This window comes from Drosophila kikkawai, chromosome 2L (genome assembly GCF_030179895.1).
Source record: "Drosophila kikkawai strain 14028-0561.14 chromosome 2L, DkikHiC1v2, whole genome shotgun sequence".
NCBI classification, from domain to species: Eukaryota; Metazoa; Arthropoda; class Insecta; order Diptera; family Drosophilidae; genus Drosophila; species Drosophila kikkawai.
In genome coordinates, this window is record NC_091728.1 from 27,420,777 (window position 1) to 27,443,224 (window position 22,448).

At 42.0% G+C, this 22,448-nt stretch overlaps 1 protein-coding gene and 1 long non-coding RNA gene across 2 annotated transcripts; one reads left to right on the plus strand and one right to left on the minus strand.

The window, feature by feature from the left end:
• The first annotated feature begins 3,536 nt into the window (after positions 1–3,536).
• Positions 3,537–5,145, plus strand: LOC121502413 (uncharacterized). The gene is made up of 2 exons (XM_041775895.2): positions 3,537–5,016; positions 5,072–5,145. Exons 1-2 carry the CDS (start codon positions 3,718–3,720, stop codon positions 5,078–5,080), a joined length of 1,308 nt encoding a protein of 435 aa, XP_041631829.1. The 5' UTR covers positions 3,537–3,717; the 3' UTR covers positions 5,081–5,145.
• A 5,725-nt stretch (positions 5,146–10,870) lies between these two features.
• On the minus strand, positions 10,871–12,415 carry LOC138929669 (uncharacterized). The gene is made up of 3 exons (XR_011445902.1): positions 11,771–12,415; positions 11,336–11,719; positions 10,871–11,247 (listed from the first exon to the last, which is right to left on the minus strand). It is a non-coding gene; the product is annotated as an uncharacterized lncRNA (long non-coding RNA).
• Between the last annotated feature and the right edge of the window lie 10,033 nt (positions 12,416–22,448).

The following is a 22,448-nucleotide window of genomic DNA, read 5'->3' on the forward strand; positions in this document are numbered from 1 at the left end:
AAGCATTTTGGGAAAATGTTAGGTTCGAATCGAAACTAAACTTTAGGTTTCTAGCCGGATCATCCGAGCCATCCCGCTCCCGATAGCGCAGCGAACCCTTTTATTGAGAGCCAGTAAAACCCCAATTACCAAAAACATCAGCAGTAAATAGATTTAAAACGCCGAAAAATATACGAGCGGTGCAGTCATTTCTCGGTCTAACTGGTTTCTTTAGAAAATTTATTCCAGGTTACGCAAATATTGCCCGACCGTTAACTAATCTCCTCAGGAAGGAATTCGAATTCCAAATCGGAAATGCAGAACTACAATCACTTCAGGAGCTTAAGAGAATTTTGACCAGCGAACCGGTCCTACACATATACTCGAGAACAGCGTACACTGAGCTGCAAAATCGGACGCGACTGTAAAATACAAGTAAGAGCTTAAATTAAGAGCTTAGCTTAGATAAAGCTTATCTATGCAATATATATCGATGTCAATAGATAGCACTTGATCGATGCATTTTGCTGACAACTCTGATTAGCTGTCATGCACCTCTCTAATCGAGCTTAATTTTTACCCCTGAGATCGGTGCCCAGTGAAACATCGTGATTCCTATATCACATAAAAATATAAAAATATATATAGTAACGTGCAGGAAAATTCATTCCAACCTCGCCGAACTATTAATTGTGCGTTGCCACACAATGGCTGTGGAATTTAAAACAGAGGAGAACTCTTGAAAACAAATATTTCTGTGTTTTTGTTCCCAAATACTCCGGGTAAGCATTTTGGGAAAATGTTAGGTTCGAATCGAAACTAAACTTTAGGTTTCTAGCCGGATCATCCGAGCCATCCCGCTCCCGATAGCGCAGCGAACCCTTTTATTGAGAGCCAGTAAAACCCCAATTAAGTGGCGGCGGCGACGATCAACGTTTCCCGCCCCGTTCCGCCTTCTGGCCGGCCACGGCCGCTGGCCTACCTTACGCCCATTTACATATTGATTTGGAGGTCGTTTCTTTATGGGATCTACGGGCCCGAAAAAGGACGCTGCGCCATTTATTCTTGTGCAGGACCATTTGTATCGCCTGCGTTACATTATTTTGTTAATCTTAGTTTACATATTTTTAAAGAGAGTTTGTACTTATATCTGAATTAGTTTTCATGTGCTGCTGACGAGTTTGGTTTTTCATTTATGACTTTAATTTCCACCTTTATCAGCCAAGGTCGCTGTGAGGTCAACGGGCCCGTCAACATCGAGGGACTGGGTCGTAAGTACGGCATAGCCGATATAAAAATTTATGAGAAGCCAAGGTCAGTACACAGGTTCTTCAGATCGCGCTAAATAGCGATTTTTCTTTTTTCTTTGTTAATTATTAGGATACAAGGATGATATCGACTGTATTTACATTTTTGTATACATTTTTAGGATTAATTCCACATTATATTTTGAAGATAAACTTTATGAAATTATAACGAAATTGAAGTCATGAGTTATTAGAGTTTTTAATTTAGACACCTTAAGAGTCAACCCCTCAGTGTCATTCCATATGCTTTAGAATTCATGATTTTTAAACGTTTTTCTGTCTTCTTTGGACTGTAACTAATGTGATTCAATCGTATTCAAGCTAATGTTAGTATTTTTTATAAGTGTAAGTCCCTGTGGTGTCAAAATGTCCAAAATGGGAGTCAACTAAGTCCAATTCTTAATTCTATTAAGTGTAGCAGAAAAATAAAGTTGGTCGATAATGGGAGACGAAGGAAGAATTCTTGGTGATCTGTGCCCGAAAGCCCAAGTCAAAAAAGTAGCCAACTTAGTATAAGTCGACATTTGAGGAGAGGAAATCGGCTTATTGGTAGATATACCTACTGCTAGCACTAGAAATACAAACAATGGAAATACTGCGAGACGGGTTTTCAAAAAACCAAAATTAGTAGCAAGAGTCAGAGAAGAGCTTATACATATATAAGTTCAATGTAATTTCATTCACAAATATTAATTCATGGTGCAGTAGTCATAGGTCGACATCGACACATTCTGAATAGCCTTAACTGGTGGTTTAAAGTTTATAAATGTTATATATATGTAAGGTATTAAGGTACAGTCTGGCAGCGAGTACACATTTTGCGTCGTTGCGAATGGCAATCAGCCGATCATGAGAGCAGCGAGTCCAAGAGGGAGAGTTGCAGAGTGACGCGAAGAGAAGAGAGGCAGTCGCTGAGAGAAGTCGGAAGGAGCAGGCGTGTTTTCCGGAGTTATTTCATTAAATTGTTAAGAAAGCTACTAAAGTCGTATGAAGTTAAATATCAGTTGTCAAAGTTGCTAAAGTCGCCTACAGTTGTCAAATCAAAGAAAGTTGCTAAAAATTTATGTTATTCCCACCCTTTTGTAATCCATCTCAGCCTTACTTAATATATCTAAATAAACTATATAATACAAACTCTATATTTGGGGGCTCGTGCCGGGTCTGAGATAACCAATTAAGGAAAACGTAATGAACAGAGTTAAAATAATTGAGTGAATATCTTAAATAAAGAGAAACAGAAGTTGTGAAATTCATTTAACAGAAAGAAACTGCGCATTAAAGTTATAAGTGAACAGACAAGATTGAACAAGAATAAAGAAACTGCGCATTAAGAAATTGGAGAAGAGACACGATCGAACAAAAACAAAGAAACTGCGCAGTTAAATTCGGTATTCGGTATTTGGACGCGGATATAGACACAGAACTGTCCCAAAATGACGCGTCGAACCCCGGCAAGAAATAGAAAAGGAGTACAGGAATTGGAAGACGTCGAAGATGAACAGAACAATACAGTGGTAGAGAAAGAAGAAAAGAACGAATTGGAAGTTTCAGACATGCAGAATAAAATCGACAACATATTGCAGTTGCTGTCATTAAAAATTCAAGTTGACGAACAACAAAATAACCGCGCTAAGCCTCAAATTGATAATTTTGAAAAAGTGGTCAATGATTTCGACGGCCAATTAGTGCAGCCGTGGTTTGATACAAAAAAATGCAGATGCATACGATCTCACCCTGAAACAAATGTATGTACAAGCCAGAGGCAAGATGACGGGCGCGGCCAAATTGTTTTTGCAGTCTGTGTGTGTGAGCGATTATCAAGAGCTAAAGAGAGTACTGATTGACGAGTTCGCTTGCAGCACCAACAGTGCCGACGTGCATCGCCAGTTGCAAAGCAGGAAGAAAAGGAAGAGCGAGACATTCCATGAGTACATATTGGACTTACGACAGATGGCAGTGGCAGGAAATGTGGAGGAAGCAGCGGTGCTACAGTACATTGTTAACGGTCTTGTTGATGTAAAGAACGAGTATAAGGCTATACTTTATTCATGCAAGACGTACAAATCTGTCAGAGAGCAGTATGATATTTGTAGCAGGCCAGTTGATGTTATTATGATCTGGTCACACGATTGTTGGGCTACGCTCTCTGAGAGAGCAGGTTACTCTCTCTCTCAGAGAGCGCTGCTTATGAATTTCGGGGGTTGAAAGGCACGCGGCCTGAGAGTGAGAGATCACTGTTTTTGGAGAAGTTAAAAAGAGAAGACGTAGTTGGTGAACAAAAAGACAAGAAAGAAACGTGTAAAATAATATAAGCAACATATAATACTATAATATAAGAATAAATAAAAGAGATTAATTAAAATAACATACGGCCACAATCTCAGAAGTGGGATCGAGAAAATTTTTTGTGCACGTCAACTAAAAAACCGAAATGGATTTGGACATTAATAAAGTGACGGTGGCTCAGCTGAAAAAATGGCTAGAATGTTTAAACTTGTCGACGAAGGGATCAAAAGCTGATCTGTACTCCCGGATATGTGCGATTCCACCCGAAAGCCGAGGCAGTGCTCCAATGATAAACCAGGTGGAGGAGGAGCAAGAAATTCTTGACGAAGAGGCGGAAGGGGCAGCGGTGGAGAAGCGAGTGAAGCAGAATCGGACGGAACTGGCTCGTGGCATGGCAACCATGGAGGAGCTGCATCGTGAAATCGAGAAGGCAAGGAAGGTTCTCGAGAATCTTCAGCAGCAGATCGACAGCGTCAGTTCGAGAACAAGCGACGCGCGACCAAACGGCGCCAGAAACGACATGTCTGAACATAACGGCGACGTGTGCGAAAGAGATGGCGAGCGTAGCAACGGTGCGGCCGATGATGTCCGTAGGAGCGAAAGAGATGGCGAGCGAAGCGAAGCGAATGAGGCAGAGAGGAATGAAAGAGACGCCAGCGAGAATTCTGGAAATTTCGGACGAAACGACAACGGGCAAAACGGCAGCAGCGACGCTAACAGTGGAAGAGGCGTTCGAGATGATTTTTCGTCAGCCGGATTTGGCTTGGCAAAGGAAATCTTATTGGATTTTTCGGAAAACATGTCTGTTCGTGCCTGGGTCTCCCAATGGGAGAATGTTGCCAGATTGTATAAGCTAACGGACACCCAGAGTAGAGTTTTGCTGATTGGAAAACTGAAAGGCAGCGCGTTGCAGTGGCTACACGCAGATGCAACCCGGTTCGGAGAATCGACGAGTGAGCTGGTAGACCAGTTACTTCTTGCGTTTGGTGGCAACGAATCGAAAGCAGAGTTGAGACGCAAATTCGAGGCGCGGCTATGGAAGCCAACTGAGAAGTTTGCAGTCTATTTCGAAGAAAAACGCAGGCTGGCACGAGAAGTCAACATGGAAGATGACGAGCTGTTGGACGGACTTATTGTTGGCATTCCGGCGATAAATCTACGCAATCAGGCCAAGCTTCAGTGCTTCGAGAACCCAGGAAGGATGCTTAAAGCATTTGCCAACATAATGTTGCCGGTAAGGGCTGCTGGAGAGAAGAAGATGCACAACGCGAAGGATGAGCTGGCGAGCAAGGAGACGCGTTGCTATAACTGCAACGGTAAAGGGCACTGGGCACGAGACTGCATCAAATCGAAGAGGACTCCTGGGTCCTGCTATGGATGTGGGGCGATGGATCACATGATCAGCAAGTGCCCCCAAAACAAGAAGGATGCGGCAAATAATTACGTAAGATTGTTTAAAATTTTTGTTTATGAAAACTCTAACCAGCCAATTATTACAGAATGCTTGATCGATTCAGGAAGCCCAGTATCTTTGATAAAATTTTCTTATGTACCCAAAAATATTAGATTAGAGCCTAATGAAGAGCTATATTATGGATTAAATAAAAGCATACTAAGAAGTTATGGAAAAATGTTATGTTATGTAATGAAAGAAGAAATAAAGGTTTATTTTAATTTAATTGCTGTGGCTAACGATTCAATGAGCTGTAATATTGTGCTGGGTAGGGACTTTATGGAGGCTTGTAATCTGAAAATTAATTTAGAAACCTTAAAAATGATCACCGTCGAGGGAATTGAAACCCAAATTGAGAATAAGACAAATATTAGTTTATTGAATGACACTAAGGAACCGAAGGAAGCGGATGAAATCTTAGAAGAAAGTTTAGAAAATGAAATGTTAGAGGAAAGTTTAGAAAATGAAATGTTAGAAGAAAGTTTAGAAAATGAAATCTTAGAAGAAAGTTTAGAAAATGAAATGTTAGAAGAAAGTTTAGAAAATGAAATGTTAGGAGAAAGTTTAGAAAGTGAAATTTTGGGAAAAGGTTTAGGAAATGAGATTTTAGAAGAAGAAAGGTTCGAAAGCAAAATTTTAGAAGAGACTTTAGGAAATAATAGGGACGATTTCACAAGAGAAATGATGAATATTAATATTTTAGAGGATGATGAAAAGGAAAAGTGCTTTATTATTGGTGAAAAAATTAGCTACAAGGATCGAGAGAAGTTTATTAAGTTGTTAGAGACACATTATGTTCAAGTCAAGCGACCTGAGAATCCGAAAATAAAATGTGAAATGAATATAGTGTTAGAAAACTCGAAACCATTTAGTTGCGCACCGAGGAGACTGTCATATAGTGAAAAAGAAGCACTGTTAAAAATGTTAGAATACATTAGAGATGGAATTATTCAACCTAGTAAATCGGAGTATGCTTCTCCTATTGTATTAGTGAAAAAGAAGTCGGGGGAACTGAGACTTTGTATCGATTTTAGAAGATTGAACAAGATAATGTCAAAGGATAATTATCCGATACCATTGATTGATGACCTTTTGGATAATTTAGAAGGAAAATCGGTGTTTACGAAATTAGACCTTAAGAATGGCTATTTTCATGTATTTGTTAACAAAGAGTCAGTAAAATTTACGTCTTTTACCACCCCATTGGGGCAATTTGAGTTTTTGCGGATGCCGATGGGCTTAAAAACAGCTCCGCAGGTATTTCAGAGATTCGTTAACGACATATTTTCGGACATGATAAGGCAAAAGAAGGTGATCATATATATGGACGATATTTTAGTGGCAAGCAAAAGTTTAGAAGAACATTTAGAAGTTTTAGTAGAAGTATTTAGAAGGCTAGTAGAAAATAAATTAGAGTTGAGAATGGACAAATGCAAATTTTTACAAGACAAGGTTAAATATTTAGGTTTTCTGATTTCGAATGATGGGATTAAGGCTGACAGTAAAGGGTTAGAAGCGATACAAAATTTTCCGGTTCCAGGCAAGGTGCAAGCAGTTCAAAGTTTTTTAGGTCTTTGCTCGTATTTTCGGCGATTTATTAAGGATTTTTCGATATTAGCGAAGCCATTGTATGATTTGTTGAGAAAAGATAGAGTTTTTAAGTTCGAAGCAGAAGAATTGGATTGTTTTTCGTTGTTAAAGGCGAAATTAATGGAAGCGCCAGTTTTAGCGATATACGACTACAGAGATGATGTTGAGCTTCACTGTGATGCAAGCGCTTTAGGATTTGGAGCTGTGCTTCTTCAGAAAAAAGAGGACAACAAATTGCATCCTATTTTCTATTTTTCAAAAAGATCGACTGCAACAGAAGCAAAGTATCACAGTTTCGAGTTAGAGACTTTAGCCATAATTTACGCGTTAAGAAGGTTTAGAATATATTTACTAGGCAAACGTTTTAAAATTGTAACAGACTGCAACTCTCTAACGTTAACGCTCAATAAGATTGATTTGAACCCAAGAATAGCAAGGTGGGCTCTAGAATTGCAAGAATTTGACTATGAATTAAAGCATAGATCAGGCAAACAAATGCAGCATGTAGATGCATTAAGCAGATGCAACAACATAATGATAGTGGAGACAAATACATTCGAAACAAATTTAGTAATTTGTCAATCAAAAGATGCAAAGGTTCAAGAAATTAGGAAAATGTTAGAAAGCAGCGAGCATAAGATATACGAAATGAGAAATGGTGTAATTTATAGAAAAAGTAATGACAAGCGATTATTATTTTATGTACCGAATCGAATGGAGGAACACGTGCTATACAAATACCATGACGAAATGGGTCATATTGGGAGGGATAAAATGTTAGATGCTATTGGGAAAAGCTACTGGTTTCCAAACATGAAGGACAAAGTAGTAGAGCATATTCAGAATTGTTTAAAGTGCATAGCTTATTCTCCGAGAGTGGGTAAAGGAGACGGACACTTACATAGCATACCCAAAGGCAATAAGCCTTTTGAGATCATTCATATAGACCATTATGGACCGGTAGATAGCAGCAGATTGAAAAAACATATATTTGTAGTGGTAGATGCTTTCACAAAGTTCGTTAGATTGTACACAACAAAAACGACGAATACAAAAGAGGTGATAAATTCATTAAAAGACTATTTTCGAGCGTACAGTAGACCGAAATGTATAATATCGGATCGAGGCAGTTGTTTTACATCGTCTGAGTTTACAGAGTTTATGGAAGATAGTAACGTTAAGCACATAAAAATTGCGACGGGCTCGCCTCAGGCAAATGGTCAAGTTGAACGAATAAATAGGAGTTTAGGACCCATGATAGCAAAACTGATAGAACCGGAAAAGGGTTTACATTGGGATAGAGTTATGGAAAAGGTTGAGTATTCGATGAATAATACGATGCATAATAGCATTAAGCTATGTCCTAGTGAAACATTATTTGGGATAACACAGAGAGGAGAAACATGTGACGAGCTAAAGGAAAGATTGGAAGATGAAGAAAAGAAAGGAAAGATTAGGAAAAACTTAGAAGATGAAGATGAGATTATTGAGGAAAACAGGAGAAATTTAGAAAAACTTAGAAGAAAATTAGAAGGGAAAGAAGAGATTAGAAATGAGTTAGAATTAGAAGAAAAAAGTATTGAGGAAAATAGAATAAATTTAGAACAAATTAGACAGAAAGCTGAAGTAACACAAAGACAGGCTCAAATGAAAAATGAAGAATACTACAATGCGAGAAAGAAGAAGGCAACAGAATATAAAGAAGGAGATTACGTTATGGTTAAGAATTTCGACAGTACTGTGGGTGCTGCAAGAAAGCTCATTCCGAAGACTAAGGGTCCTTATGTCATTGTAAAAGTTTTAAAAAATGATAGATATGTTCTTAAAGATATAGATGGGTTTCAGTTGTCTCGCAATCCATACCAAGGCGTGTGGAGTGCAAATAACATTAGACATTGGATAAAATCATAATATAATGATAAAATATGTAATTGTAATATTGTAAAGTAAAGAAAAACAAATTGTAATATTGTAATTGTAAATATGTTAAAATTGTAATTAAGTTATAGCATTAAGTCAGAGATAGAGGGCTATCTCAAAGTCAGGACGGCCGAGTTGTAGCAGGCCAGTTGATGTTATTATGATCTGGTCACACGATTGTTGGGCTACGCTCTCTGAGAGAGCAGGTTACTCTCTCTCTCAGAGAGCGCTGCTTATGAATTTCGGGGGTTGAAAGGCACGCGGCCTGAGAGTGAGAGATCACTGTTTTTGGAGAAGTTAAAAAGAGAAGACGTAGTTGGTGAACAAAAAGACAAGAAAGAAACGTGTAAAATAATATAAGCAACATATAATACTATAATATAAGAATAAATAAAAGAGATTAATTAAAATAACATACGGCCACATATTATAATGCAGCTGGACGATAAGCCACGAAATTCATGGAGCAAGCGGAGTGCATCACCTTTTGAACAACAGAAGAGAAAGGAATTTTGTTTCAAGTGTGGTTCAGCAGAGCATAAAATCAAAGATTGCCCGTCTCCAACGAAGTGCTTTAAATGCAATGAAAATGGTCATATTGCCAAAAATTGTCCGATTGTAGAGCCAAGTGTTCGCAAGGTGGTCGACCAAAGTCGTTTTAAACAGATCTCTGTAAATGGAGTCGAAATTGATTGCTTGATCGATACAGGATCGGACGTATCGCTTGTCACCAAGAATCTTGCTGAAAAAATTGAAAACATTGAGATTTATAAAACTGCGTCTTTGCTAAGTGGTCTGGGCCAGAAGAAAACAAAGCCGATTGGGTTTTTTACCGCTGATGTTGTTGCAGATCAGTTACTCACACAACAAAAATTTTTGGTTGTGCCCGATGACGTGATGGATTGTGGAGCTTTGCTAGGCTATGACTTTACTAAAAAGTTTACATTTTGCTGCGACGACAATGGCTTTAAGTTGACAGGTTTGAGAGCTGAACAAAAAGAAGCAGATGGGTTTGGCTCCGAGGTTTACAATATTGTAGAAGCATCTAATTTGTTTACTGTTTCCAGCCAGCATGAAGAAGCTGTGACAACACTCATCGAAGAAGTCCAACGGATGCCATCAAAACCTTCAAAGCAGTGTCCAATCGAACTGAAGATAACCCCGGATGGCGTAATAAAACCATTTCACCAGTCACCATCTCGTCTGGGTGCGAACGAAGCAGAGGCAGTTAAGAAACAGGTCGAAGAATGGTTGGCCCAAGGAATAATATGAAAGTCAGCATCAAACGTAGCCAGCAGAGTGGTGGTAGTCAAGAAGAAAGACGGTACCCTTCGAGTCTGCATTGACTACAGGAAACTTAACAGCATGGTATTGGCTGATCGTTTTCCTGTACCTCTTATGGAGGAGGTATTGGAAAAGCTACAAGAGGCCGCATTTTTTTCAACGCTCGATCTGGAGAATGGGTTTTTCCACGTGGCTGTGGAAGAGGCTAGCAAGCCGCTAACTGCGTTTGTAACAAAAGAAGGACTCTATGAATTTAACAGAACTCCATTCGGTTTTAAGAATTCGCCGGCTGCATTTATCAGATTTGTCAACCACATATTTCGAGACCTGATCAACGACGATGTTATGCAGTTGTACATGGATGATATTATTGTATATGCATCCACAGCCGACGAATGCATGGGGAAAACCAGACGCGTACTAGAGACAGCCATGCAGTTTGGGCTGAAGATCAAATGGAAGAAATGTAGCTTTATGCAATCCCGTATACATTTTTTGGGACATACTGTGGAAAAGGGAAGGATATGGCCAGGCGAAGAAAAAACATCAGCAGTAAATAGATTTAAAACGCCGAAAAATATACGAGCGGTGCAGTCATTTCTCGGTCTAACTGGTTTCTTTAGAAAATTTATTCCAGGTTACGCAAATATTGCCCGACCGTTAACTAATCTCCTCAGGAAGGAATTCGAATTCCAAATCGCAAATGCAGAACTACAATCACTTCAGGAGCTTAAGAGAATTTTGACCAGCGAACCGGTCCTACACATATACTCGAGAACAGCGTACACTGAGCTGCACACTGATGCATGTAAGGACGGATTTGGGGCCGTTCTTCTGCAGATATTTGATGGTCAACTGCACCCAGTCTACTTCTGGAGTAAGAAGACGTCACCTTCAGAAGCCGAAAGACATAGCTACATTTTAGAGGCAAAGGCAATTTATTTGGCACTCAAAAAATTTCGGCATTACCTCATGGGCATTCACTTCAAGCTTGTCACGGATTGCTCAGCGTTTAAGGACACGACCAGAAAAGACGATATTCCGAGGGAAGTTGCAGCATACGTTATGTATCTACAGGATTTCAGCTGCGATGTTGTCCACAAGCCAGGAGACAAGATGAAGCACGTGGATCACTTGAGCCGCCATCCTGAGTCGGTTTGGATCGTAGCATCCGAAGTTGCAGCACGCATCAAGAACGCACAGCAGAACGATGACTTCATCAAAGCAATTCTGGTCATTCTCCAGGATCGTCCATACCAAAACTTTAAGATGAAAGGCGATATTCTATACCGAACAGTTGAAGGCAACGATCTTATAGTTGTGCCGAAATCAATGGAAAGAGATGTCATTCGAGAATCACACGAGGCCGGCCACTTTGCAGTTCAAAAAACGGTTCATTCCGTAAAGCAGCAGTTTTGGATCCCCCACCTGGAGGGGAAGGTAACAGAGTTTATAGCCAACTGTATTAAATGTATTATTTACAGTAAGAAGCTGGGAAAGCAAGAAGGGCTCTTACACTGCATTGCCAAAGGAGATATGCCGTTGCACACAGTACACATCGACCACTTGGGACCAATGGATGCCACATCGAAGCAGTACAAATATATACTGGCAATTGTAGATGGCTTCGCCAAGTTTGTGTGGCTCTACCCGACGAAAACAACAGGGCAGGAAGAGGTCATCAGGAGGTTCAATGAATGGTCGAACGTATTTGGATTTCCAAAGCGAGTTGTCAGCGATCGTGGTTCGGCTTTTACATCGGAAGCGTTTGATGAGTGGCTGAATACCAACAAAGTGGAACACATTTGCTCTACTACAGGAGTAGCTCGTGGAAACGGCCAAGTCGAGCGTATTAACAGATCGATTCTTGCTGTCATCGCCAAAATATCCGCAGAAGAACCTAGCAAGTGGTTCAAATATGTGCCTCAGGTGCAAAAGGCAATTAACTCACATGTTAACTCCTCAACAAAGCTGTCGCCGTTTGAGCTATTGTTTGGCACAAAAATGTACAGCCAAGCAGAAGAACGTCTACAAGAGATTCTCAATGAAGAGTTTGTTTCTCAGTTTAATCTTGAGCGACAACAAATGCGAGACGAAGCCAAAAAGAACATCGAAGAGGCCCAGCAGGTATATAAGCGAAACTACGACAAAAAGCGCAAGCGTGCTCATATCTACAGGTTGGGTGATCTCGTCGCAATCAAGAGGACTCAATTTGTCGCAGGAAGAAAGCTGGCTAGTCCGTATTTAGGACCGTACGAAGTCGTCCAAATAAAGCGAAATGGCCGGTACGACGTTCGAAAAGCAGCCCAAGTCGAAGGGCCAAACTTAACAAGTACCAGCTGCGATAACAAGAAGCTATGGAGGTACATAGCCGATAACGACGACGAGTTGGCTTCATCTGGGTCAGATGAAGATGAGCAGGAGGGCCGAGTGTAAGGTATTGAGGTACAGTCTGGCAGCGAGTACACATTTTGCGTCGTTGCGAATGGCAATCAGCCGATCATGAGAGCAGCGAGTCCAAGAGGGAGAGTTGCAGAGTGACGCGACGAGAAGAGAGGCAGTCGCTGAGAGAAGTCGGAAGGAGCAGTCGTGTTTTCCGGAGTTATTTCATTAAATTGTTAAGAAAGCTACTAAAGTCGTATGAAGTTAAATATCAGTTGTCAAAGTTGCTAAAGTCGCCTACAGTTGTCAAATCAAAGAAAGTTGCTAAAAGTTTATGTTATTCCCACCCTTTTGTAATACATCTCAGCCTTACTTAATATATCTAAATAAACTATATAATACAAACTCTACATATATATTTATTTAATTTGTTTTTATTATTATTTTTTAAAATTAATTGTTAATTGAATTTAAAATGTTTGAAAATATATTTTTTAAAAGACTATAAAGTTACAATATTCACTATTTTTTTATACCCTTGCAGGGTATTATAATTTCAGTCAGAAGTTTGCAACGCAGTGAAGGAGACGTTTCCGACCCTATAAGGTATATATTTTCTTGATCAGCATCAACAGCCGAGTCGATCTAGCCATGTCCGTCTGTCCGTCTGTCCACCTGTCCGTTTCTACGCAAACTAGTCCCTCAGTTTTAAAGCTATCTGAATGAAACTTTGCATATAGTCTTCTATATACTCTCAGTGCTATATATGTCGGAACGGGCCGGATCGGACGACTATATCATATAGCTGCCATACAAATGTTCGATAAATTTTTAGAAAAAAAAATATAACTTTGCTGTTTTTCAATATTTTTGCACCATTTTTTAGATATGGCCATTCTATATTATTTTTGAATTTTGATAAAAATTTTATGAAAATCGGACGACTATATGATATAGCTGCCATAGGAACGATCGGGAAATTAATAGGGAAAAAATTATAGCTTCGTTGTTTTTCAACGTATGTTTATCTACTCTGAGATATAGGCTTTTTTTATTGTTCTTGAATTTTGGTATAAATTTCATAAAAATCGGACAAATATATCATATAGCTGCCATAGAAGCGATCGGTAATTGTATCAAATATGTAAAGCTGGGAAGCTGTCAAACTGTAAACATAATAAGTATAGGTAAACTGTAATGAAACTCTGTTTTGAGAGTGTATTCTGCAAGGGTATACGGACTTCGGCGTGCCGAAGTTAGCTTCCTTTCTTGTTTTTTCATATGACAAGTATGAGATTTACTTGAGGTAAGATAATAATATATTCAGAATATGTCAAGAATACATTAAGAAAATTATCTTACAAATTTTATTAAAATATTAATTAATTTACCCGAGTTATTAATAAAGTTCGGCTAGCAGAGGCACTTGACCCACTTGTGTCTGGACTACAAGGTCCTGCTCTACAACTCCACACTTAAGCCAATATGGACGTATGGCTCCCAGCTTTGGGGAACGCGTGCAGCACCAATCTAGACATCATACAGCGCGCCCAATCCAAAATCCTGAGAACTATCACTGGGGCACCATGGTATATTATATACACTTATTGTTAGTCTCATAAATGAGAAGATCCAATAAATAAAAGCAAAGCCTAAAAAAAAAAAAAAACAAAAGTAGCGGTGGCGGGGGATGCAGGATTCATCCCGACTTATTTACTGGCCGGCGGCGATGCTCACCTGGGCCTCGTAGCCCGTGTCCTAGCAGGTGATCCCCGGAACTGTGCGCGGCGGCCCTGTGGAATTCTTCGACTCTTTTGCTTTTACTTTTCGCTGAGCGACGCATCTGCCGATTTAAGAAGTTTCCCGAGAATTAATTTTTCATCGTCGGGGCAGCGTGGCCGTGGCCTAATTCCGCCCAAGCTCTCGGCGGCAGCGCTACCGCGACCGCTTGGCTTGCCGTTCCTCTTCCGGAATGTTCCCCGCTCTTGCCTGTGACGCGGCGCTGAGCCATCTTCGGCAAAGACAAATGCAGCTCGCTTGCAGCTTTCGCGAGAGAGCCGTGTATGGGGAGTTGGCTTCGTGCCGGGTGTTCTTTTTTTGTATTCAATTTATTATGTAGAACTAAAAGTAACAAATATACTATGGTATAGTAACAATAGATGTTATCTCCTCCTCTCTCGCGGACGAAAACCTTGGCCCTCACTGTGCGGTACGGCCGCAAAGCATTGCTTCGTACAGTGGCAGGCCGCTTAGCTCATCCGCTCGTTCCTGCCCCTCTCTATCAGCCTAAGTGATTTCATCACTTTCGCCGCGAATTCCACCGTCGCTTCCCACGTCCTTGGGCTTTCCAACATTAGCGAAACCAGCGTGCCCCGATCTCCGCTCTTGCTGCCGCCTCCAGCACGCGCAGCTCGACCTTCTCGCGGACCAACTCTCTCAGAGGGACCATTCCTGCTATCACAAGCGCGGCGTCGTCCGAGACGCGCATAGTCTGCATGTAGACTCCGCACCCCGCATGTAGGATTTGGTCTAGTCAGCAGCTTCCTGGTGGTCTGCTTGGGTCCTCTGGTGTTAAGGAGTATCCGCGGCTTTGAGAGCCGCAGAACACCGTCGTACATGGTGTTCCAGAGCAGGGGTCCCAGCACGGAGCCCAAGTCCGTTGCCACAGTGAGCACTCTCTCACTGAAGTAGCTCCTTGCTATTCTCATGAGGTACCCTGGGATATTCAAGGCAGCGAGGGACTCCAGCGTTCGGTTCCAGTTTGCAGTGTTGAAGGCAGTTCGTATGTCTAGCGTTACCACTAGGCAATAGCATTTGGAACCGCCTTTCTACCTCTTACCGGCGATGGCCGATTCGGCTATTCCCGTCACCGTCTCGATGGCGTTCAGCGTTGACCTCCCTTTCCTGAACCCAAACTGGTTTGGAGAGAGACCTCCGGCCTCAGTCAGTCTGGCGGATATGATCCGCTCGAAGACCTTACCGGTGGTGTCCGTGAGGAAAATGGGCCTATAGGAGGATGGTTCCCCCGGGGGCTTGCCCGGCTTGGCGAGTAGCAGTAGCTTCTGCCTCTTCCATCTTTCCGGGAAGGTGGCAACTCGCCGCGACCGATAGGACAATCGATAGAACAATCCACAGCGGCTAAGCAGATCGATAAACGCGACGCGTCGCTTAAGTGCGACCACTAGTTTTTTCACACTTCCTATTTCTTTTCGAGAACTCGCCGAGGATAGACGTGCTCAGATCGAAAAAAAATGGGAGACACCCCACGCTTGCAACGCCCGCTCGCTTGCTGCGACAGTTTTACCACGCGCGTTCCCCCTTCCCCTTGCGCCATACCGGCAACCGCGCCGACGAGGAAGACACACGTAAGCCTATTTCTATACAGTTGTGAGGGCAGCAGCAGGGCCTCACAAAATATTGAATAAAGATTGAATATAAAAGTGAAACGTAGTGGTTATTATTTCTCGTAGTTCTTGCATTCCTCATTTCCCCCCTACTTCGCCTTGACCGAAACTTGCGGTCGTGTTTGGCTTTCACATTCACGCGACGCATCTTTTGACCAAGACTCCCCCCCTTCCCCTCTGCATGCCCTACCCTAGAACTAGCTCCTGTAGCCTCCGAGCCCATCCGGAGTAGTATCCACCGCCCCTCTAGATTCTCCTGAAAAGTCATCAGCGTACATATGTACTCTAGAATTCGTTAGAACCAGCGGGAGGTCATTGATAAACAATGTAAATAGCAGCGGGCCGATGTGGCTACCCTGTGGGACGCCAGAAGTGACTCTGAGGAATTTGGATAGAGCATTTTGAAACAGAACCTTTTGAGTTCTGTTACTCAAATAGCTCAAAATCCATTTAAGAAGATCGACAGGAAACCCGATTAAGTCAAGCTTCCTTACAAGAAGAGAGTGATTAACCGAGTCAAAAGCTTTACTGAAGTCTGTGTAAATCACGTCGGTTTGAAAGTTACGTTGGAAACCTCTAATAACGAAGGAGGTGAGTTCCAGGAGATTTGTAGTGGTCGATCTTCGCCTCATAAAACCATGCTGACATGGTGAAATTACGGATCTGCATAAATGCTGCAAGTGGGGAGTAATTACATTCTCGAAAAGTTTTGGAATTGCCGACAACTTAGAGATTCCTCTATAGTTGCTGGCATCCGATTTGCTACCTTTTTTGTGGAGAGGAATGATAAATGATTCCTTCCAAATAAGGGGAAATTCTGAGGTTTCTAAAGATAAGGTAAACAATTTCAGAAGGGGATTGCACAGAGCTCCGGCACAATACCTGAGCACACAGCCTGGTATTCCATCGGGACCCGGTGAGTAAACTGGTTTTACACGATGAAGATCCGAACTAAGAGAGCTTTCGGTTAAAATAGGACTGAAAATTAGGTTCGACTTGGGCAAATCAAAAGAATAAGTCTGATCTGAGCTATTTGAGGAACAATACGTAGTTTTGAAAAACTCGGCAAAGAGATCGGCGATGGCCTGATCAGAGTTTGCTGTAGCGTTCTTGAATGAAAGCGATGAAGGATGTAAATTGGGTTTTCGCTTAGTGTTAACAAAGTTATAAAACTGTTTCGGGTCCTGCGTGAAGTGAACCCTACAGCGAGCACTAAGATACCTTGAATGAACAGTAGGAGATCCGGTGCGTTTATAGCGATTATAAAGCCTAGACTTAACGTTTTTTAGGCGTGTCAGCTCTTTGGTGAACCAAGGTGGTTTACTAGAAACCGACGGATAGGCTAAAGGAACACACAATGCAAAGAACGAATTCATGGCACTGTAAAAAATATCCACGGCGGACGCCATGTCAGTACATCTGTAAAGTTCAGACCAATTAAATTGGGAAATCAAGATATCTAGCCTTTGAAAATTTGCTTTACGGAAGCAGCGAACTTTAGTTGCTGAGCAACTCAAATCAGGTTTGGTCTTTACGACAGTCCCCAAATCGATGGTCACTTCGAAAGTAGGATGGTAAGGGTCTTCGGGAAGCGTCAATGGATCGACTCTTGTTAAGTTTACACCTACAGGATCAGAGACGAAACACAGATCTAGTAGGCGATTTAAAGAATTTACGACATGGTTAACTTGGGACAACGAAATGTCAAGCAAACCATCTATGAGGTCATGCTGTGCCGCAGTTTGGAGGACATTAGACGTACCATCTGATGACCAACGAAAGCCTGTTGGAAACAGCCTGAATTGCCGAAAGGTGTTTCCAATAAATGGGCTCTTCAGCAGATGGAGGAACGTATGAACAGGTTATATAGATAAAACTACCTGGAAATGATAGTTTTACACAGATAAATTCAATACCTGTGAGATCGTCAATTTGAACCAGTTCGGAACTAAGGGTGGAGTCAACGGCGATCAAAACTCCACCTCCTCGCTGGGAAAGACGGTCTAATCTATAAGTTGTGTACTTACCTGGGAAAATTTCCGAGCTGAAAATCTCCGGCTTTAAACACAATCACCTGGGATGCAAACGAAAAACTATCAGAATACAATTTAGAGAGCTTGCTGCGTAAGCCTCTAGTATTCTGATAGGAAAGTAGGAGGGAGGTATTTAGTTTTTTGGCACTGCCGTGATGCCCGCGGTCGCTGTGGTTTGTGCTGGCCGTGAAGGCCGTTTTTTCTTTATTTTTACCTCGTACTCCTTGACTACAGCGTGCTCAGGCCAGAAGTCACCAGAACAAATTGTGTCAAAAAGATCGAGGGAGACACTTATCTTGAAAGATGAGATGTCTCTGGGGTATGAAAAGTTGAATTTTTCTATTTTCACATTATTGGCTTGTATTTTGCTCTGTATATGAGCTTGTACATCTTCAGATGCGAGGTCAGGGGCAAGCCGAGAAACAAATATTGTTTTTAATGGTGGAATAGCGGTGAGGGTTTTTGGTAAAGCAACATTACCGACTTCAGCCATTGGAACGGCCCTTTTTTGCCCTGTGGGATAGCTGAGATTTTTTTTTAAGTCTGCGGTGTCAGAGATTGAGACTCCGCAGCGGACTCAACTAATAAAACGGGCGGTGCTGCTGCCATTTCATTCCCGGCACGTTCGATTGCCGAATCTTTCGCCGTTCCCGATCTCAACACCATTGGAGTTGGTGTCGGTGCCGGGGGCTGGGCCGAGGGGGTATGCCAGATCGTAGGTTGCTGGGGCTCGCCCAATTGCTGCCGACCAGAAGTTGATTTTTTGCGCTTTGGCGACTCACTTAACAGCTTCATCCCGTTAAATTGAGCGTCCAGCGCTGTGAACAGGTCATTCGCTTTGCGAAAATTGACCCTAAGTTCATTAAATCCGCCTCTGGTCTGCCGCATGAAGGATAACATTTCCTTCTCAACCTCCCGGCAGGCATGGCAGCAGTAACGTATGCCTTTATTGGCAGAAATTACGTCAGCGATACGGCCCGGTAAGTCGAGACACTTAGCGTGTACGACCGCATCGCAAAGCCAGCAATAAAGGCTGGGCTGTTCTGCCAAAACTTCTTTTTGGCAGCCTTTAATAGCGCAAACAGTATTCGACACCATTTTACACAACCTACAACCACGGTGCACCGATAAGCAGAGCCGAAACGAAAAAAAAAGCAAGAGAGCGGGAGCGTAAGCGTGGGTGAGCAGAGACACAACGAAAGCTTGGAACCGCCTAAGTGCAGCTAAAGGCAAATAAACGGGAAAACACACACAGGAGACAGGAAAACGCAAAAACTAAAAGTGATTAAATTAGATATATATATATATATTAAATAAACACTTAAAGACACATGCACATGCACTCGCGTAGCAAAACGGCAAAGTTATATATTGTATTTTAACAAGTTAAAATCTGGACCCCGGTGGTTTTAAATGCAAAACAACACAAAAGTTCGGAGCGCAAAACAAAAACACGACCGTTCGCTATGAAAGTTCAAGTTTGTTTTTGGAATTGGATTGGAATTATCGCACTCGATAGATATAGGAGATGCCATACCGGTGAAGCAGAGGCATTTTCATCTATATGATGAAGTGGATCGGATGCTAAAATTGGGAGTAATTGAGGAATCCGAGAGCGCCTGGTCGTCTCCAGTAGTATTGGTCCAGAAACCGGGAAAAGTTCGGCTTTGTCTATAAAGCCGCAATCTTAACGCTGTTACCCGCAAGGACGCGTATCCACTCCCACAAATAGATGGAATTTTAGGCCGCCTCCCTAAGGCAATGTACATATCGAGCTTAGACCTTAAGGATGCCTACTGGCAAATCCCGCTCGAGCCGGCATCCCGAGACAAAACTGCATTTACGATACCTGGGAGGCCTCTATACCAGTACCGAGTAAATCCTTTTGGCCTTACAAATGCGTCCCAAACAATGACCCGTCTTATGGACAAAGTCGTCCCTGCCGAGTTGAGAAACGAGGTATTCGTGTATCTCGACGATTGAATCGCATATAAAGGTATTAGTTATGATTGCTGGCCATATTAAGGCAGCAGACTTAACTCTAAATGTTGAAAAGAGTAAGTTTGGCAGAAAATCAGTCAAATACTTGGAACATATTGTTGGCGAGGGAGTTATTCGGACAGATACGGAAAAGATTTCCGCATTGAAGGAGTTCCCGTTGCCAAAGTCGCTGAAAAGCCTAAGAAGATTTCTGGAGATGGTCGGTTGGTACCGGAAATTTGTAGAAAATTTTGCATCAGTGGCAGCGCCGCTAACAGATTTATTAAAACCAAGGCAAAAAATTGCTATGACACCTCAAGCAGAGAAAGCTTTCGAGGAATTGAAGCAAAAATTATGCTCAGCTCCGGTACTTCTGAGTCCTGATTTTACGAAGCAATTTTTTGTACATTGCGATGCCAGCCATACCGGTGTGGGAGGAGTTCTGGTTCAGAAAACTTCTGAGGGGGACGAATATCCTATTGCGTTTGCGTAAAAAAAATTAAACAATGCACAAAAGAATTACTCAGTAACGGAACAAGAACTTTTAGCAGTGTTAATGTGCATAAAAAGATTTAGGGCATACATAGAAGGACACCAATTTACCATGATCACCGATCATGCTTCCTTAAAGTGGCTAATGTCGCAGACCGATCTGCACTCCAGATTGGGTTGGAAGCTGTGGATCCCGCAAAGCCTGATAAATGAGGTGTTAAAAAACGCTCATGACCATCCTTTAGCATCTCATGGTGGAATCCACAAGACGCGGGAGGGTATAAGGCGTTATTACTATTGGCCAGGACTTGCAAAAGATGTGAAGGCACATGTCTTAGGGTGTGAGACCTGTAAGGCTACCAAGGCTCCGAATATGGTTCAGAGACCCCCGATGGGGAAGGCTCCGGAATCCAGTAGATTCTTTCAAAAATTATACGTGGACTTTTTAGGACCATGTCGCCTTTTTTTTAGTCTTAGATCATTATTCAAAATTTTTATTCCTGAAGGCAATGAAGAAGCAAACTGCAGAGGCAATTACCAAATATATGGAGCAGGAATTGTTTCTACGTTTGGATTCCCGGAAACGGTCGTCTCGGATAATGGTTCGCAGTTTAAATCGGATATCTTTAAAGATTTTCTTAGGAAGCACAAAATAGGCCACACTCTCACAGCTGTGTATTCGCCGCAAGCAAATGCTTCAGAAAGGGTCAACCGATCTGTGATCGCGGCCATCAGGTCGTATGTAAGGCCGGATCAGAAAGACTGGGATGAAAAACTTAGCAGTATTTGTTGCGCTCTAAGAACTAATGTCCATTCTGCCATAGGAGCGTCGCCGTACTACATGGTGTTTGGTTAGCAGTTTATAGGCTCTGGAGCTACCTACAAGTTGTTGAGCGCTCTGGGATTGCTGGAGGATAAAACTATGACTTTGAACAAGGAAGACTTCATGGATATAGCGCGTACCAAGGCCCGGGAGGTTTTGCAGAAGCAAAACGAGAATAATGAGCGGCTATATAATTTGCGGAGCAGGCCCGTGTCATACTCGGAGGCAATGAGTAGCTGCCTCAGGCTTTGGTGTATCAATCTTGGGAGTCTGACCCCCAAGTTTGATATTTAGCGGGGTGCATTTGTAACGCCTGATGCATGGGCAATATAAAGATACTTCCCTGGCGCCATCTAGGGAGTATCAGCGCAGCTCCAATCTTGGTGCAGAGCAGAGCTAAGGGGCGAAACTCACCTCTATCGGGGGCATATGTCAGCGATCGGCTGCGACCCGAAGGAGGGTGAGAGCTAGGGAGAGGGATCCCGTGGGATGCGAGGCTGAGTCCGCTTTCTTTTGGTTCTTGGCAGCAGAGCAAATAAGTACAAGTAAAATTCGCCAAAGTACACGCAAGTGGAATCCGATTTTTTTATCCTACGCGTTGCCGCTGCCAAGACATTAAGAAGGCTTTAAGAAGGCATTAAGAAGGAAAAGGGAGTCCCAGATTTTAAGATCTCAAACTCCAGCGAGCTCAGCGCTGCCCAGTCGGACTTTTCCCTAAGAAAGGAGTACTATTTTCTTATAGAAACGGGCGGAGGGATTCACTACCCGTTTCTGTAAAAGTCTAATTCGCTTTTATACATGGGTGGCCGGGGTAATTCGTGTATTTTGGCATCCGCCGTCGCTGCTCGGGTGAGGAAGAAATTCTGGCCTTTTGAAGAATTTCTTCCTCCCCAGAGCGTATAAAAATCAGCTCATTTACGGAATTTCCCCTCCCAAGAGAGTATAAAAAATTGGATGTACGAAGAATCCGTCGCTGCTCGGGTGAGGAAGAAATTCTGGCTTTTTGGAGAAATTCTTCCTCCCCAGAGAGTATAAAAAATTTGATTTTGGAAGAAATTCTTCCTCCCCAGAGAGTATAAAAATTTATAAAATAAATCATTAAAACTTTTTTATTTTTTTATTTGTTAATTTTTAATTATAATTTATTCCAATGGTTATTAAATTACTTATATTAATGTATAAATCTTATTAAAAGCCACTTAAACTTACTTTTCTTAGTTCCCGGTCGGGATTTGAACCCATGTCTCAGAAATCACAGACCGTCCGCTTACCAACTGGGCCACTGAGTCAAATCAAAAGCTAATGTCGGGAACGCGAATACATACATTTTCAAGGAAAGAGCAAAAATATATGTATCCCTTTATCTCTCTCTCTCTCTCTCTCTCTCTCTCTCGCATTAAAAATAAAAATCCCCAAAGGGAATTTTCGTTCGAAAAAAGCCCTCCCATTTCCACAATAATTTTATCGCGTCCTCCCGAAAAGTCCGACTGGGGACCTTATTTCTTCCTGTTTCCC

What these genes read in the sequence shown, in the direction of transcription:
- LOC121502413 (XM_041775895.2), top strand. Translation starts at nt 3,718, where the DNA reads ATGGATTTGGACATTAATAAAGTGACGGTGGCTCAGCTGAAAAAATGG.